Raw genomic sequence first — 19,079 nt, forward strand, 5'->3', positions numbered from 1 at the left:
GATCCTGGCTATCATTAAATCCGAGGTTCAGGTCGCCAAGGACGATACATTTTGTTTTTGGTTTGTTAAGTGGGGTTAGTAGTAATGGTATGTCTATGTCTGGCTGAGTGTTATTATTGGGTGCTCTATATATCGTTACTAGGTTCTAAGTGGTTTTATGATTGGTAGCAAGTTTTGTGAGTAGAATTTTGTATCCCGCTGGATTGCCTATAGGGCATGCTCTTAGTTTGAGGTGGGTTTTAGCAATAATGGCTACTCGCCACCTACTGAATTGGTTCCATCCGTTCTAAGGATGGTGTAATTTGGTGGTATGGCAAATGGTGAGAATAGGTCCAGAGGCTTTGTGGAGCCAGGTTTCTGTCACTATGAGCATGTCAAGTCCCTGATCAATGATGTAATCATTTATTTCTGCGGCATGGGCAGCTATGGATTGTGCGTTAATGAGCGCTAATTTGAGTTCAGTAATGGGTTGTGTCTGTGGTATAGGTATTGAGTGGGCATTACCGACTTTATTAAGGGTGACCTGATGCTTGTTAGTGTTGTGTGTGATGGTCTTTTTTTGAGGTTTGAGGGGGAGATCCAATATGGGAATGGTGGAGGTAGTTTTAGATTGAGTAGTGGCAGCACTGATATCTGGGAAATTAAATGATCGCGACCTGAGTCGTTGATTTCTAATACTGAGTTGGATTGGGTTCAGTTTACGTTGTTTTTTTTAGGGTGGTCTATATTAGGATAAGGCGAAATGGTCTGCGTCTGTGATTTAAGACGGTGTAGGGGAGGACTGGTCCAGGAGACCCCTCTCGCCTGCGTTTCTTCCCCAGGTGAGGGCTATGGCCCATTGGGCGTTCCCTCGTGCCACCCGGGCCCAGGTGGTGGAGGGCTCACCCACTGGAGACATTGCCCACACGTATCGAATGCCCACATGTATTGATTACAACACAAATTTAGCTAGGCCCAGAAACCATTCTTTGCCCGGTAAAGATGGTGTGAGCTCAGCGCACTGTAGCGCGGCCCCCACCCTTGGAGAACATCCCTGTTGCCGCAGCACCCTGGCAGATCCGCTGCGAGCACGTTCCCACGAACAAGACGGACATGAGCTAGCGCAATACGCTAACATTGTAACAGTTCACCTCCCGCAGTGTACTATCACTATCAGCATGACCTGGCCAGCAGGCCTGAACAATGAGAAGAACGGTAAAATGGTCATCTGATGGCAGACAGTCTTTATATATATGTATATATTAATGTCAAGACCTCTTGCGAAGTATGCGTTCTTCCACAAAATACAAACGCCTGTAGAATGTATTAAAATGAGAGAGCATGCTCCCATGATATAAGCAATGGCGAGCTCACACCATTGCAGGTGGATACTAATAATAAAGGAACGCTCAAGGGATCTGTTTGTTGCATGTATCACTGGGCAACCTACCTCCCATGGTTTTGCGTCATAACTAAGCTAATGCTGCTAGAGTACACGAGAAAGCGAATGCATTTATACTATGAACTCACGTGAAGGATGCACGAGAATGTACTTATCATGTAGGTATGTCTAAGCCCCTTATGTGCCACCACCGTCACGTACAGTGGCGGGTCGTTTTCTATGTACTCCACCGACCCAACTACTACCTCATTTACTGCAAATGTATATGCATGTAACTAAAATATTGTAGCTGCTAGAATATAATGTACAAATATGGTGCACAGACTGGATAGAATCGAGATACATCCAGCAAAGTTTAAATGCATGTCTTGAAGCGATTTTGAATAAGTATTATAGAAAGTGTTCAAATGTTTGTGATGTCTTTACCTACATTCGGCAACACACGAGGGAGATACCTTTGTGAATGCGTACAAGGCCAATCCCCCTCCCACCCTGCGAAGGCTGCCAAGACATGAGAACAGAGGCCCGCTCTGCGCTATCCCACCTCCCCCGACCGGACTGGAGCCGCTTCAAAGATTTGTAGCCCCACTGCAGCACCCAAGGCCGCGGCCAGCCACCTGCATTATTTACAGCACAGCAGTAAACCTTTGTCTAAACTCAAGCGCCCCCTCGTAAACCCCACAACCCACCGGACTGTCTCAGACTTATGGCCCTGTGCAATCAGGACACCCAACACTTTGACAACACACAGCGAAACATCCATAACCACTTCTAACAAGACAGGAAGACCTGTACCACCCGCCCCAGTCCCCGAAGCTTAGCCCCTCGACCTATGGTCCCGGTCAACAGATCATGAGTAACCAGGCCTCGATATATTACCTCCAGACCCCTCACAAGGTGCATTCCTCCTGTGTTGCATTAACCTATAAAATAACCTATTGGAAGATTTACTAAAGAGAATAACACTGTAAATGACTGGATGACTGCGGTGTGCATGGCCGAGGGCAAGTAAGTCAGGAAAGGCATTCATCTCTGCCACAGGCCGCTTTTGGCACACCAACACCGCCCGGATGAACTCAAGCCGACCTGCCAGGCCCAGCCCAACCCACGAGGGTGACCAGTGACGTCCTTCAGCCAAGACCAACCACGCCGCAGCAGCACCTATAGTTAGTCGTCGCCACCCAATCCCAATGAACTTGTGCCCCCTATAGTATGTAGGTTTTGATGACGTTTTTTGTAAATATATACACCTGTCTTTGCTATTGTCAGACAGAGCGCTCTCGGAGTTTGCAGAGTTCTTTGCATGCCCAATTCTGATTGATAAACTCCCATTTACGCTCACCCGCACTCTGTCTTGGCCTTATTCCCATTTTGGGAGAGTCCTTCATTGTCTCTCATTGCGGGGAGGATCGTGCTGCTGGGGGACGCTTGCTTTCAGTGGTGACCCCGACGTGATTTTTATTCCTTCCTAACTCCTTATAACCGTCCCCTTTTAGCACGAGAATCTCCGGTCGAAAAGGGATACGCACGGTGAGCCGGCTCCGGGAGGCTGAAAAATCTCCTTTGAGTACCGCTCGCCGGAGCCGGGGCTGACTGTAGAGCGGACGGCGACACTGCCTGGACGGACCCAGTTTCGGAGACTATCGGTTCAAGACGGGCACGTGAGTACTGAGTGCGAGCGATTCTAAAGGGAGTGGGGAAAGAAGTGTAAGACAGATAACGAGAAGGGGAGGGGGGTACGCAGATCTTCTAAAGATCATCTTAAACTTTCCTTGCTTTTTCTTTGCATATGGCCATTAGGATCAAGAGGTGAATAAGAGATAAAAGTGACGGGAACCTAGCTCCGAAAGGGGGTGGAAGGCGGCGCCGCATAGTGCTATCTTGACTAGTACTGGGAATATATGAAGAAGTGGAGTATAAAATAAAAGTGTTCAGCAAAAGGGGACACAGAGTACTTTAGTGACCGCTACTACTTTTTTCCTTTCTTTTCTTTCAGGGTAGGGGGAGAATAAAAAACTGTGATTAGCACAAACTTAGGGAGACAGTAAGAGAAGAAGAGTCCTACTGGACAGGGGGGAAAACAGGTTAATATCTATATATATATGCGCATCCAGATATTCAAATAAGACGAACAGGGACAGCCGGCTAGGGAGGAAAGGGAGGGCAGCTTGAACGGTGAATTGAGTGGTGCCAAGGGGTGTGTGCACCTCGTATGTACTAGAAGACATTTTTGATGTTGTGAGTGTGTAAAAACGGTTATAAATGTATAAGAGCTAAATGGTCATGGTAAGTGTGGTCGGATAAAACTTTTTTTTTTTTCCCTTTTACGACAACGACAATATAGTGAAGTGAGTGAGTACCTTTTTGATTTCCAGGCTGACATTGTCAAAATAAAGGATGGCTTGCTCTTGTATGTGCCCCTCAAAGAGAACAGAATAGACATTGTGTACGGCCAGTTTTGTATTGTGCAGTCAGGGAGGGGAAGAGCCCAAAGGGACCCAACATTGAATGTGAAGTAAAATATAAAGAATAATATTGATACTACATTTACATTGTAGTTGCAAACACACTGAGACACACCAGCACTAGGAGGGCACAGAGATGGGGGCTGAAACACCCTTATCACATATTTGTAAGAATCTCCCGGGATACGTGGAGCGGATTAAAAAATATCACGACCAATGGGTGACCGAGCTAAAGGGGGAGGGGTTACCTCAGATTTGGCCCGAGGGAGGGTCGTTTGATAAAAGTGTCCTGGATACGGTGGCCACATGCATTTTTCTAAAATACAAAGGAAAGCAGCTGCAAAATAGGAGGGAAATATTAGATCTTTGGAGGTTATTTGAAGAGATACCACCGCCTAAGACACCAGCACTAAATGCTGATCTCCCGTCCACCACAGACAATCCATTACTAATACAAAGAGATGTCAGAGAAGGCTCAAGTGTAACGCCACCAGCAGAGGTAATAAGTTTGTACCCGATAATAAAGAAGCCTGTGCCCGCAGAGGGGTACAGTGACCCCACTTACATACCTCCCCCTAAAGATGATACACCCCACCGCCCCACGGCACCTCCGCCATATGAAAGCATGAGGGAGCGAGCCCAGGCAGGCGCACAAAGGGTAGATATAGAGAAGCTCACAGATGATTTAGAATCAAGACTGACGATAGCAAAGAATGAGCTCTCGAGGATAAAAGACATATGCGACCGAACAGCACTAGATGCAACTAGATCAGGGCGTACGTCCGGAGCGCCAGGTGAAAATAGAAAGCCCGAAGAGGGGTGGAAAAAGGGCGAGATTCTGTTCAGAATTGAGGAAGAACCAACTCGAATAATAGAAGTAGGGCCCAGAGAGGGAGATGTTGTGAGCGAAGAAAGGCTTGGGGGAATTAGAGAGGACTTGCTGTGTGATATAAGGGATGAAGTAGAAGAAAGCGACAGGTTTAGTATGGCGATGGGAGGGGGAAGCGAAGGAGAGGAAGGTTCGTGTTCACTGAGAACCCTGGATGATGAGTGGACGGGGCGACTAAGGAACAGAGTGGGAAAAATGGCATCACTGGGAACATCAGCAGCCAAAACGGGTCCGGACGGCACGACAAAGGGAAGGCTACAGCTCCCATTGATACACCGGGGAGGAGGGAGGCCTAACTATATCCCATGGGCGCAGATGGATAAAGCCAATTTATTAAAGCTATTGCCCCCGTTGTCAGGGGGGGCAAGTAAGTGGATATATGCCTTTGAGAAACATACTGCCGGGGTACCCCTAGCCATAGGAGATGTGAAAAGTCTACTCGTATCAGCAGTGGGCGATCAGGCTGAAAGGGTATGGGTTAAGCCCGGTTTCCCGGGAGTAACGCTAGACTGTGACCGCCATGATGGGGCCTCCTTTAACACAGTGCGTGCCAGGGTGTGGGATGCCTTACGCGAAACATTCCCAGACACACCGGACTTGCAGTCAGTGATGCAGTGTACAATGAATGACGGGGAGGAGGCTATGGATTACATTTTTCGGGTCCAAGAGATGTGGAGAGCAGAAACGGGCACGCCCTGGTATCAATCGACATCTTTATTTTATTTTATTATAAAGAGAGGGCTCCCAAAGGAAGTGCAGAAGGCGCTTGACAAGATAGCAGGTATTGAAGCAAAGGGATGGCCAGAAATTCAGAGCATAATAGTACACCATTGTAAACGAATCAAGGAGAGGGAGAAGGAGGTGGCGCAGAAAAGATTGGCAGACGAGGCGAAGTTAGTACAGTCAAAGTTAGTGAAGGTTGCAGCAGCAGTAGCCGCGCTCCCACACAGTAGAGAGGGAGATGATGAGGAGGAGAGGCTGATAGCACTCCAAGGAAGGGTGGCGACTAATTGGGCAGGAACAGCACAGCGGCAGTGGACTGAGCACGAGCAAGGTGGAAGTCCGCAGTGGCAAGAGTGGACCCCTCGAGGGGGACGAGGTGGGTACAGGGGCCGGAGAGGAGGCGGACAGGGGTATGGGGGAATGGGAGGAAATGGATGCCAGGGTCCCAGGGGCCCCCAGGGGAGTTGCTGGAACTGTGGACGATGGGGACATTACTCCAGGGAGTGCAGAAGTAGACAAAACAATGGGTTCCAAGAGGAGGAGAATTATGGTCATCCACACCCGGGAAGCCCATATGGTCTCCCAATGGGACAGCAGCAACTAAGGAACCCCGGCCAGGGTACCACGGGCCAGCAACAGGGACACCAGTATAGGACACAGAACCACCCCCAAAACAATGACAGTATGCAATACACGCCAGGTAACCCTTTCGCGACAACAGCAAACGGGGCCCCCGCGCCAGCACCTTACAGCGGCATGTCGGTAGTTTCAGGGAATGTCTTTAGTGAGGGAGGGGCGACGAGATACCCCGCATAGGACAGCCCACAGAGAACACTTGCGTGTCCAGTTCTATCCACCACCTACAATGCAGCAGAGGAACCATTGGCAGGGGCGCAGATAGGAGACAAGCAGTTTATATTCATGGTTGATTCGGGAGCGGAGAAATCATGTATCAGAGAAGGCCGATTCCCGTTATCTAACAGGAAATTAGAGACGCAGGGGTTCTCTGGGGCTGTAGTTGAAGTTCCTTACACAGAAGCTTTGGATGTAACAGTGGGGGGTAAGACTGTGAAGGCACCCTTATTGTATTACGAACATTCCCCAATTAACTTACTAGGGAGGGATCTCCTGAGTAAACTCAACATGACCATATCATTTACCGAGAGAGGGATAGTGTGTTCCACACCCGGGATATGCCCCTTGCGTGCGATGTTGGTAGTGCAAGCCTACACAACCACGCAAGAAATACGAGGGCTGCCACAAAATGAGGAAATGTTTATCAAAGGGCTGAAGACTCTGGCCCTCATAATTCCCGAGCTAAGAAGCATGGACTGGAGGATTCCGGCGGAGTTCCTCTTCCGCCCCATAGTGTGTTCCAACACAGCACCAGGATCAGTGGTATCATTAGACTTGCACGCTGTACAAGTGTCAGCGAAAAGGATCGCTGTGATTGGAGTGGACGAGGAAGGGTGTGAGTGGCGCACAGTGCTGTGCACAAACGCCAACATCGCCCTACGAGAGGTAACAGATGAGGATCTCTTTTCAGACACGGAAGGGGATGGTGAGATAGTAATGGAAATAGCGATGCCCTGTGACATTTTAATACAAGCAAGGGAGACCCCCGTCCAATTGATGACAGTGGTAGGAGCACCACCGTCCTTTTTTGATGATGACATGAGGCTCGTACCAAACAACTTATGGACAACAGGCCCCCATGATGTGGGACTGTTGCATGGAGTACAGCCTGTGGTAATAAAGCTAAAGCAAGGAGCAATTTTACCACGAGTTAAACAGTATCCTTTGTCTCGTGAAGCTGAAGAAGGGATAAAAGAGACAATAAATGCCCTACTAGCACAAGGGATAATAGTGCCTTCAAACTCCCCATGTAACACTTGTATTTATCCAATCAAAAAAGCAAAAGGGGGGTCTTGGAGGATGATACAGGACTTACGCCCCCTCAATGATGTAATACAGAAGGAGTTCCCTCTAGTCCCTAACCCGGCATCAATACTATGCAGCATCCCGAAAGAGGCATCACATTTCACAGTAGTAGATTTGAAAAAACGCATTTTTCTCCATACCCCTGGCTGAAGAGAGTAGATACCTTACCGCCTTCACACTGGGGGGTAAAAGATATGAACATTGCAGGTTACCACAGGGTTACTGCGAGAGCCCGAGCATCTTCAATCGCGTATTACATGAAGACCTAGGAAACCTATCAGTTGAGAGCACCATTATTCAGTACGTAGACGATTTACTAGTCTGCGCACAAAACGAAGAGAAATGCAGAACAGATTCCATAACATTATTGACTTTGCTGGCCAACAAGGGGTACAAAGTGGACAAGGGAAAGCTACAATACTGCCTGACAGAGGTCCTGTACCTAGGACAGTTGATTTCAAAAGATGGGAAAAGAATAATACCAGACAGAGTAGAAGCCATAAGATCAGTAGGTGAACCCACAACAGTAAAAGATATGCAGAAATTTTTGGGAATGTGCAATTACTGCCGAGCATGGATATTAGATTATGCGGCATACACCAGGCCCCTATTACAAGCGTTAAAGGTGGCCCAACAGGAGAACAGGAAGATGGAATGGACGGAAGAGATGAGTTCCTCTTTCCAAACACTAAAAGAGTTGATTTCAAGCGCCCCAGTACTCGCAAACCCTGATTATGGACGCGAGTTTTACCTATTCTCACACTGCAAAGAAACACTGATGACAGCAGTCCTGACACAAAAAACGTCCTTAGGACACAAGCCATTGGCTTACTATAGTGGCACTTTAGATGCCGTGATGCAGGGCCATTTCGCGTGCGAGCAATCACTCGCTGCAGCCGCATTCGCGATTGAAAAAAGTGCCACAATAGTAATGGGCTGCCCTGTGACATTGTTTGTGGAACATTCATTATTTGCAATACTCGAGAGATCAAAAAGCACACTGACCACACAGCGGGCGACCGCCTACGAGATTATACTGTCCAGTGCCAACATCCATATAGTGAGATGCAAGACAGTGAACCCCGCCACATTCATTATAGAAGCGTGCACGCTCGAAGACATGCAGAACCACAAATGCGCAACCTATACAGGAGAAAGAGGGGAGGAGACAGTGGTGTGTGAGAACGCTCTAAGCGAGGGGGAAGTGTACTTTGTGGATGGGTCCGCATCAATTGACGTGGACACGGGAGAAAAACACGTTGGCATGGCAGTGGTGAGGTTAGAAGACGGTGAGTATGAAACACTGGTAAAATACCGTCTCCCATCACATTACTCCGCACAGGCAGCAGAACTGATTGCGCTCATAGAAGCACTACATGCAGCAAAGGGTTGTGCAGTGACAATATACACGGACTCAGCTTACATGACAACGACAGTACATGGAGGCCTAGCAAGATGGGGGCGTAGGGGATTTAGGCGGGCAGACGGAACACCAGTACAGCATGCAGAATTGTTGAAAGAGTTAATTGAGGCCCTGCAAAACCCTACAGCAGTAGCAATAGTAAAGTGCCAAGCACATACATCCAACACAGATGTTGTGTCTTTAGGGAACGCGGCAGCGGACGCTGCCGCCAAGGAGGCTTCCTATTTTCAGAAAAATGACACAGGTGAGTACATGCTTAAGAACAAGAGGAGCGAAGAGCCCCCAGAAGGATATAATATGATGCCCATATCACAAATAATAGAGTTACAGGAAGGAGCCAGTGCAGAGGAAAAATTAATGTGGACAAAACGAGGGTGCAGCAAGTCAGGAACAGACCTGCTGTGGCGGCAAAATAACTCGGGGAAAGTGGTAATGCCAATCCAGCTATTAGAAATTGCATTTCAACAGCTACACTTCCCTGCACATAACACCAAACAGCACATCGCAGCAGAAATACAGGAAGAATGGTTCGTGCCCTGTCTCCAGGAGCATGTGTCTCGATTGGCAATGGAATGTACAACATGCCAAATATACAATTCAGGAATGACATTACGCACTCTCCGGGGTACAATACCTAAACCCATTGGCCCATTCAAAGAACTGCATATAGATTATGCAGATATGGGGGAAAGATGTAATGGCGCACGGTACATGATCGTGGTTGTGTGCCCATTTTCGAGGTGGGTGGAAGCAGGACCCTGAGCACGACCCGATGCCAAGAGCGCCGCCAAGTTCCTAGTAAGGGAAGTGTTCCCGCGCTGGGGAATTTGTGACGTGATTCGCTCAGACAACGGCACTCCTTTTGTGAATGAACTTTTTAAGGAAGTAACTACATTGTTGGGAATAAAACATAAATTATGTTCAATTTATCATCCTCAAAGTAATGGCGTAGTAGAAAAGATGAACGGACTGTTGAAGGGCAGGTTATCAAAACTATGCTTCTCATTAAAAAAGAATTGGATTAACTGCCTACCCCTTGCGCTATTCGAATTAAGGAATCAGCCAAGCAAAGACCACCATTTGTCCCCGCACAAGATCGTGACTGGGAGACGGATGAACACAGCACACTCGCCACTGCGCGAACACTCAGACGCTCACAGAAGCGCCGCGATATTGGGAGATGAGTTCACAGATTATTTAAAGAAATTGACAAGGGCAGCGCGCGTGATATCAAAGCAACTCTCCCCTCCCTTCACTAGAGAAGAGGGAAATGTAACAGGCGCTGTCACGGAGCCAGGGCAACAGCTACAGCTAATGCCAGGCGACTGGATTTATGTCAGAAGCTTGGTGCGTCGGTGGAATGCACCACGATTCCAAGGCCCATACGAAGTAATATTTTGCACGCCCACGGCAGTAAAGGTCAAAGGGTTGAGGTACTGGGTGCACTTGACCGATGTACGGAAGGCATATAGCAACGTACAAGAGGAGGTAGATGAGGAGGCACAGACAACAGCAAACGCTGCAAGTGAGCAGAATGACTGAATATGAACTTGTGTGTATGTGTTGGTACTAAACTTGAATAAATGCACAACTGATACAAAAAAAAAAAAAAAAAGGGGATCATTTTTTAACTTTTACCTTGTTGGGTATATATATATATATATATATATATATATATATATATATATATATATATATATATATATTTGATGGAATGCCAAATTATAAGTTTGTACACACCCTTGTCTGTGAATACCCCTCCTCGTATTCCCACCCGCTTCCATTCCCCGTCACATGTATATTGGCACTGATGGTGCTAGCAAAATGTTTACATGTATGCACTCAATGCACTTTTATATCTTAAACAGGAGCTTCCATGGCATCTAACGGGCAGCCTGCAACGGATAGATTTACTAGAATTAGAGAGTGGTTAATTAAGAAATGCATATATTCGTATGAATGTGGACTATCTGCGTGCATTGTATTGTTTTTTATATTGATGTTTGGTCTGGTTACATATTGGTTCATAGCGTTCATCTCTATCGAGATGAACGAGGGGGGAGGGAACAACACAACTACTGGGACCAATACAACTGCAAGTGTCAATGCCGCTACAAGGGAAGGTGATTTTTTGATATGGGACGGAACTAAACTTGTGTGGGGCTACTATACTACGCCATCCAATGTTGTCATCTCACAAGATGGAGAGCCAAAGGGTAAAAGGCAAAATAACACACTGTCCCCACCTGAGATGTCTAATTACAATGCTCACAGCTTAAACGACCGAAATCCCTCTGCCATATCCTGGTTGTATAACACCCCCACCAGCCAACCTGCCCCCATGGCCATAGACAATCAAAGAATGAAAGCAACACATGAAATATTATATGATGACTGGGTGAAGGGGGGCGGGAACTCAGATAGGAGTTCCTTATGGGCTTGTTATTCATGGTTAGACTGCATGGGATGGGGAAAGATATAGTATTTAGGCTGCTACTCAAATCCGCAGAGGGATTATTCTGGTTATGGCAGGGATTGAATGGGTTTATATTGGGGAGGAATGGGATAGGATAGTGTCTGGGGCACGCTGGCCTACTGGGACCGTTTAAGTGGGCGAGGAAATGAGAACCTGTGCATGGCAAATCAAAGGGTATAATGCAAAAAGGAACCATGGTGAGAGTAAACCAGGCTGGCATAACTACTTTTTGGTAGTGGATTTGCAGTATAACTAACAACTTGCTAATACAGCCGTTCTGAGACAGGATAGGTAGTTCAACAAAACATGGGATGGCCTAGATTGCTTGGTTGCACTAGCGATTACCTCTAGGTATGTTATACAGTTACTAAATGTACTATTAAAGTCCTATTATGTTCATTTGCAACTCTTCGTGGACGGGTACATAGTAGTTTGAATTGAGGGATAGTGGATGGCGTACAAATATTTCAACTCTTCGTGGACGGGTACATAGTAGTTTGAATTGAGGGATAGTGGATGGCGTACAAATATTTTGTTACATACATTATAACATATCCTAGCGAGAGTAGCAATAAAACGGGCGATATATTCCAGACAATTCCTAGAACGTGTAGTGATTTAGCCCTGGCATTGTAATCATAGCCGTCATAAGTCATTCCTATGCATCTTAAGGTAGTGTAGTCCTGAACAGGTATAAAGATCAAGAATATTCGTATTGAGTATGGTGAGGGGATACTCATTCTCTAACACTGAATGATAATACACAAAGAGCAATATGTTCATAGTTATATCATCCAAATGTTTTTCATGCTATACAGCCTGTTTTACTTACAGGTAATGTAAACTGGTCTGTAGTATAATTCGAGTAGGGGGTGAGCGAGAATAAGCTTGTTGGAATGAGGAGGATACCGCCCCTTCACAACCACGCCGGCCTGCCGTAGACAGGCCCTTGTAAGAGCGGCCCTTGCAATGTTGCAGCTAGCTTCTGCCTCCGGTCCCGCAATGTCTCCGAAACAATCAGAGATCCAAACAAGCAAGTAGGAAGCAGTAGCCTGCGGCAGCACAAAAGGGATATATGCGGTGGCTATCTTGAGACGAGGATTGTACACACTAACAAGTACAAAGGTTAATTGAATTACCAGAGATTTTGTGGATCAGTGATCCTTGCTTTCTAGCTGTCTCGTCTTGTGGAATGTGGATGTCGATGCGCCCCGTGCACGGCTCTGATACTCAGTGATTGGGGGGGGATCTAGGCTGGCAGTTACGGGGCTCCTGCCCTTCCTCAGTGGAAGAGATGAGTTATCTGGTGAAGGTCCCTGCTCTCCTGCGGGCGAGGCCAGTCTCCCCTTCCAGGACCCTGCTTCCTGACGCTGCCAAGAGAGTGTGTGTGTGTCTGCGCGCGTGCGTGCGTGTGCGTTTTCCTGTGGCCATAACCTTCTTCTGAAGGGCGGTGTGAAAAGGAAGCACAGGATGCATTTGAGGACTTCCAGTGAGAATGTCTGATGTCGTCTTACTCGTAAACGGGGTAATTTCTATTCCGCCCCATGACTTCTACCACTCTATTCATAAGATTCCTATATCCAGAGTTTGCATGGTCAGCAGGGTCAGGTTTATCAAATTCCAATTCAGGAGACGTGTCTAGACCACTAGCTGTTTGCAGACATTCATAGAGGTCAGCCATTTGAGTGAGGATCAATTAGTTCCTCAGGAACATCACTTGTACCATATTTTACCCCGGAAGGGGAAGTCTCCTCTTCAGAGGATTGTTCCTCGTAAATAGAAGCCATAGACTTGAAAAAGTCTTCCCTAGGCACAGGGTGAAACATGTTACCAGTGGATTGTGGAGGCATAGACCTTGGCTTTGACAATGCCATCGATATCAGTGCTGGAATCAGCGTTGACCTCGAGAAAGGCGGCAACACGGTCAAAAGGAGCCTTGGATGTAAGCGCCGCTGAGAAAGCCGTTGACGCTGTCCTCAATACTGGCGTCGAGTAAGACTTTGACAGATGCGTCGAGGAGACCTTCAACACCAACCTCGAAGGCGGTTTGGTACCAGATGCCATTTTGTCTGGTGTTGCCTCCGGTTGATGCATCAGTAGGCCCGTTTTACTTTTCTTAAGAGGTGTTGGAGACGTTTCTCTCGACAACACCCTTGACTATTTTTGGCTGGATTTAGAGCATCTTGTGTCTGACCTCCCTCCGTCACTTTTCGAATGAGCCGGGGCATGGTCTTCACGCAATCTCTTCAAGGGGGTCTGGGCCACCTTCTCAAAGATTTGCATCATCGAGGCTCTGATGGACATTATCTAACCCCCAATTAGGATGACGAAGAAGACGACGGAGATCGGTGATGCCTCTTCTTCGAAGAAGATTTTCAAGACCGACTCCTCGACCTAGATTTCGTCGATTTACATCAGGATTTTCCACTAGATTCAACGGAGTCTTTCAATTTTTCTGGAAGAGTACTTGGAGGATTCCTCCCCCAGCGCCAATTTACCCCTTCGTTCCTTGAGAGCGTTGTTGGTCATGACTTGACAGGAACCACATTCGTCAACTGGTGCGGACCCAAGCAGTAGACGCAAACTCGATGGGAGTCAGTAATAGACATTTTCTTCCCGCATTTCTGCCACTTTTTAAAGCCAGTTTTGGGTGTAGAAGGATTCGATGAAGAAGACATTGTCGAAAGACTGAAGCGCCATTTTCCTACACACAAAGCAAAAGCTTTGTCGGAAAAACAGAACTGAAGCCAACGGGCACGGCTGAAGCCCTTTATACTGCGGATGATGTCGACGCTCGACAGCAACCCTCGAGAGACATCGACACTGCATGAGGAATTCGTGGAAGGACACAATCCATTCGAAAACTCATGTATCTAACAGCGGCAGCATGATACGGAGTACAAAATGAGAAACTGAAGAAAAATAAAAAGAAAGCCTGCCATTCCTGCAACAAATTCTTTCAAGTGGGAGGGTATGGGGTCGGGGGGCACAGGAAAACAAAATAGAAAAAACAGCAAAAAATGTGCAACAAAGGTTCTGTCCATGCCAGAGATCCATTTTCTATGCAGCAGAAAATAAGAGGATACAAACTACCTTCATGTACAAAAGTAACTAATCTGCCTTAAAGTGTCAGTATCTTCAGTGATCCGAGATTGAAGGTATGTATTAGGTGCAAACATCTATGGAATGAACCACAACTACTTCATGCCATCTTATTCCTCACCTTTCTTACATTAGTATAGCACAATATGCTTTCTTGATGGTTTATTTGGATTTCAATTGGAAAGATCAATAAAAAGCAGATCAGGATTCAATTTAAAAATAAAAAACTGTTTGATATTCTGCACACAAATATTATAGCGTTAATCCCCGTTCTAAGGGCTGAAACAAGAGGGTTTGGGGGGGTGGGGTGGGACAGACAGTCAGGCAGCCCAAGATCAGCCAGAGTGAAGCGATTCTGGATTAACGCCATTAGCACCCCGGGTTATCAAAGCAGTGACCTGGGGTGCTTAAAAAAAGAGATAATATTTACCTTCATTGAACGGCACACCGTGCGTGTCCTGTAGAATGAAGGAAAATACTTGACCAAGATGGCCGCCAACGTTATGGAAGGCGGGGCTTCGTATGGAGCTCCTCTTCTACCACCATGGTGGCCGGGAAAAGGGAGGCTGCGGCGACAGACCACGCCACCACCGCAACAGTTGGGTAAGTGGGAAGGGCGTAAAAAAAAAAAAAAGAAAGTTACGAGGGCTGGGGAGGCGGTGGGGGGGCTTAGATGGCTGAGCAGTAGCTGTGTAGCTGTGGCTGAGCAGTCAGACTTCCCTCAAGAACAGTTAGGCAGTATGCAAAGTATGCGCAATAGGCCCTCAGACACAATAGCACAAGCAAACACTGACCAGAGCTTTGGTATCAAAGTATATAATTATTTATTTAAAAACACACTGTTTGAAACACTCCAGCACTCTTATTGTAAAACACTCTAAACACAGTTACTATTATGATATATACACCCCTTATTCCTTATCAGACAAGTCTTAGTTAACACCACTTATTTCCAGACAGAGGTGAGCGCTTAACTATAGATGGCACTCCAATAAATTCATGAAAAGGGAGGGAAAAAGGCAGAATATGTGAAGATACACCACTCTAAGATTTAGGAACACTTTTAGCAAGGCAGAAGAGCAAAAGTGTGAGCCAAAGTCCATAGGCTGGGCCCACTTTTAGAGAAAGCAGAGCACAAATGCGCCCAAGATCACACAGTTACTCTAGGCTTTGAAAGTCTTGCAGAGAGTTTGAAAAGAGTTTAGAGAGGCTCAGAAAAGTTTAGCCAGTGTGTCCCAGGCTAACCCAGGTTCGAAAGCCAGGGGCTAAATCTACCCCGTACAGTCGGTGGCAAGGGAAGCCAGGTGGAACATGGTACCTTAAGTGGGAAGGATCCTCCAGCGGTGGCAGTTGTTCCTGGCAGCGTGTGCAAGTCTCGGCGTCGTCCAGAGGAAGAGAAGATCTCGACTTGGAGGAAAGATGAAGGTCGTTGCACTGCCAGGAAAAAAACCAGCCGCAGAGTTTTCCGGTTAAAGGTATTACCCTTTATTTCGTGGTAAAATGTGGTATTCCGGTTGCCGGGGTGCTTGGCACAGGCAAGGCGGCCATGAGATGCGTCGGGAAGACGAAAAGACGGTGAAACTGGTTATCCCCACCAGTCAAAGGAAGAAGACTCTGGCGGGAGATCTCCTCTGTCGTTGGGAAAAGTGGTGAGACGGTTCAGCAAGGCTCCACCGGTGGTGTCGTCGTGGCAAGTCGGCTCAGCTTCTCCCTCGTCGGATTCTTAGGTCCTGTGGCGACTTCTGAAGTTCCAGTCCCCAAAGCCCTGCTTTTATGCAGAAAACCCCCACTCACTCAGCCTAGCTGTCACGCAAACATGCTAAGTGGTGAGCCGGCCAGCTCACCACTTGGGCCAATCAGGACAGAGTGCGACTTGAGTTGCCTAGGCAACTCAGTCCAGGGTGCCTAAATCCCCCTCCACCCCTCCTAAGTACCCCAGACAGAGTGGCACCACTTGGAGGGCTTCTGTAGAGAAGCCCGCCAAAAAAGTGGAACAAAGGGCTTGACTTAGGTTGGAGTCACAGAAGAGAACACAAACGCCATTTTAGAACCGAGTTTTGGCAAAAAATACCAACCGGAGAATTAATAATAAATAAACCGGCGGTATGTTCGAGGCTATCGTAATTAAATAAATAAAGATAGTAGCCTCGAACAATGGGAAAATCCCATAGAGAAATATTCGCGGTTGAATATAAAAAGTAGTATCCACTGCCACCAGCCAAAAACTCGATCAGGGGGGACAGAGACGTGCCCCCTCGACTAACAGACCCCGGGGAAATCGAATTGCCCCGGCCAGTATGTCCACAATATGATGGTTGGTACTGGTTCTGTTCAGAATTCAAGACTAGTAAAGTCAATGGTGACTTTACATGCCCTGGGAGACAGTAGTCAGTCCCAGGGTATGGAGTCTATACTGGGGGGTCACTAGGACATCCCTGTGTTACTGCACTGAGGGTGCTGTGTAACACACATCACAAAAACACATGAAGCCCTATGGAGTAAAAGAATCCCATAGCCCATTAAACACATCTAGAGTCAAGGGAACACACTCAAATCATGTCCAAGAGTGAGGGTAAAAGAGTCTCACTCTTGGCAGGAGAAAAAATAATAAACCCCGAAAATCCAGCAAAGCTGCTGGGGGACTCACTAGGTTAGGAAATTCAGCCTAAACAGAGAATTCTCCCTAACAGGAGGCAGTCTGCGGTTCTGTAGAACGCAGACTGAGATCAGAGATTTCAGCCCACGTTCTGCAAAACCGGATTAGCTGCACCCCCACCCCGGGTGCTAATACGTTTTCTGAATACTAATACCGATGCTGAACCAAGTCTGCTCAGATCGCAACTGCTACATCGTGCAACATCTTCAATATACGCATTTACATTTTCCTCTGAAAGCTCATTTTAATGTGACTAAATACAAATTCACTTTTCACAGATCTAACCTAGCTTTCAATGGGAGGTCAGATTAATTTGTCATGAGATCCTCAGGACCGGATGACTCCGATGTCAGCTGCCCTTGGAATAGCAGGATGATCTGGGGTTACTGGCTGTACCATAGCTCAACGTGTGTTAGTTAACTTGGGCAGTCTGATCAAAGACGAACAGCAGTGGAACAAGTCACTGTGTGTGCATAAGGGAGAAAGAAGAATCTACATGCATTAGAGACTGTCAAGTTACTACAACGAAAGCCATTCACTGAAGGCAATTTAAGCAATCATTGTAACTAAACAGCTTGAGCCAACAAAGCTTTCTAAAATGCCTCAGTCTTTGAAACTTGTTTTCCATTTTCCCATGGAGCAACCTTCAAAGAAACTACTATTCAAACCCCCGTCATACTAAAAGTACAAGGTTTCTTGGTAACACAGTTGCAGAACCATTTATTTATGTGCTACTTCATAAATAAAGGACATTTTCCACCACTGACCAGGAAAAAAAAAGAAATACTAGCAGGGTCAGTCTTTTGAAGGACACATTTCAGAGGATTATCTCCTACCGTTCCTCTGTAGAATCTACATGAAACGTCCTTTCTATAACGGTTGTCCACTGCAAACACCGTATCACAAATGTGTTCGGCCTCGGCCGCTCGGTCTTCATTAGCTGGCATTCTGAAACAGACAAGTGCACATCTAAGCAACTTAAACATCTTCACAGATAAAACACTGAACACATAATTTGAATGTTTAGAACTTCACACAATTACAAAGGAAATTTGGTTATTTACAATGTTTTACAAAGCACTGTTTGCACCCTCAATGGATATCACAACAGGGCATATGCCAAACATGTTATGTTGGAAATAATTTATCGTGTGCAAGATCACGACACTACTGATTTCACAGTAAAGGATTGTTCATTTGCTGGTGCAGTGGCTCACCTGCCGGTGAGATTCCAGACCTTGGTCTGTGGATGAAAAGAAAAACAGAAAAAGTGGGTGGGAATGGGGAAAAGGTTAGAGGAACTGGGAGTGTTTTTGAGAAAGACCAGCAGAGATGATTTAAAGTGGAATGTTTCTGCAACTTTGCATGCATGTTAATCCAATTGGTAGACTGAGAAAGCAGAATTAGGGTTACAATTAGTCGGTATTAGTGAGGGTGATTTTATTGAAACAGTTTAAGTGACGATCTTGAAGTGAAAGGCTAAGATCAGCCCTCTCGCCTGATTGGTTACCACTGCCTTTATTCTGCCAATTCCGCGCCGGCAGGCGATAAGCAGGCCCACACCATAAGGCACACACCATAAGGCACTTCCTGTCCTGAGCCTGTCGAGAGCCGACAGAGCCCAGGGCCAGGATCTCTACTTATTCGCCTTCTATCCAGACGAAATCACGTATCTTGCGGACACGCTGTTAGGGAGAATTCTCTGTAAAGGCTAATTTCCCAAACCTAGTGAGTCCTCCAGCAGCTTTGCTGGATATTTGGGGTTTATTCTTTTCTCCTGCTAAGAGTGAGACTCTTTTTCTCCCACTCTTAGGCATGATTTGAGAATTTCCTTTGACTTTGTAATGTGTTTTATGGGCTATGGGGTCTTTTACTCCATAGGGCTTCATGTGTTTTTGGTATGTGTGTTACACAACATCCTCAGTGCAGTAACACAGGAGTGTCATAGTGACCCCCAAACATAGACTCCATACCCTGGGACTGACTACTGTCTCCCAGGGCATGTAAAGTCACCATTGAACAG

General features: G+C 46.6%; 1 protein-coding gene across 1 annotated transcript in view; it reads right to left on the reverse strand.

Annotated features, from left to right (window-relative positions):
* The window catches only part of AKT2 (AKT serine/threonine kinase 2), a 1,087,541-nt gene that overhangs the window by 770,589 nt on the left and 297,873 nt on the right, over positions 1–19,079 (reverse strand). Inside the window, exon 4 of the mRNA XM_069644479.1 lies at positions 17,893–18,004. Coding sequence (XP_069500580.1) covers positions 17,893–18,004 — 112 coding nt within the window. The remainder of the gene's footprint in view (positions 1–17,892; positions 18,005–19,079) is intronic.

The sequence above is a fragment of the Ambystoma mexicanum genome, chromosome 2p, assembly GCF_040938575.1.
Source record: "Ambystoma mexicanum isolate Mex_15411 chromosome 2p, UKY_AmexF1_1, whole genome shotgun sequence".
In the NCBI taxonomy this organism is placed as follows: domain Eukaryota; kingdom Metazoa; phylum Chordata; class Amphibia; order Caudata; family Ambystomatidae; genus Ambystoma; species Ambystoma mexicanum.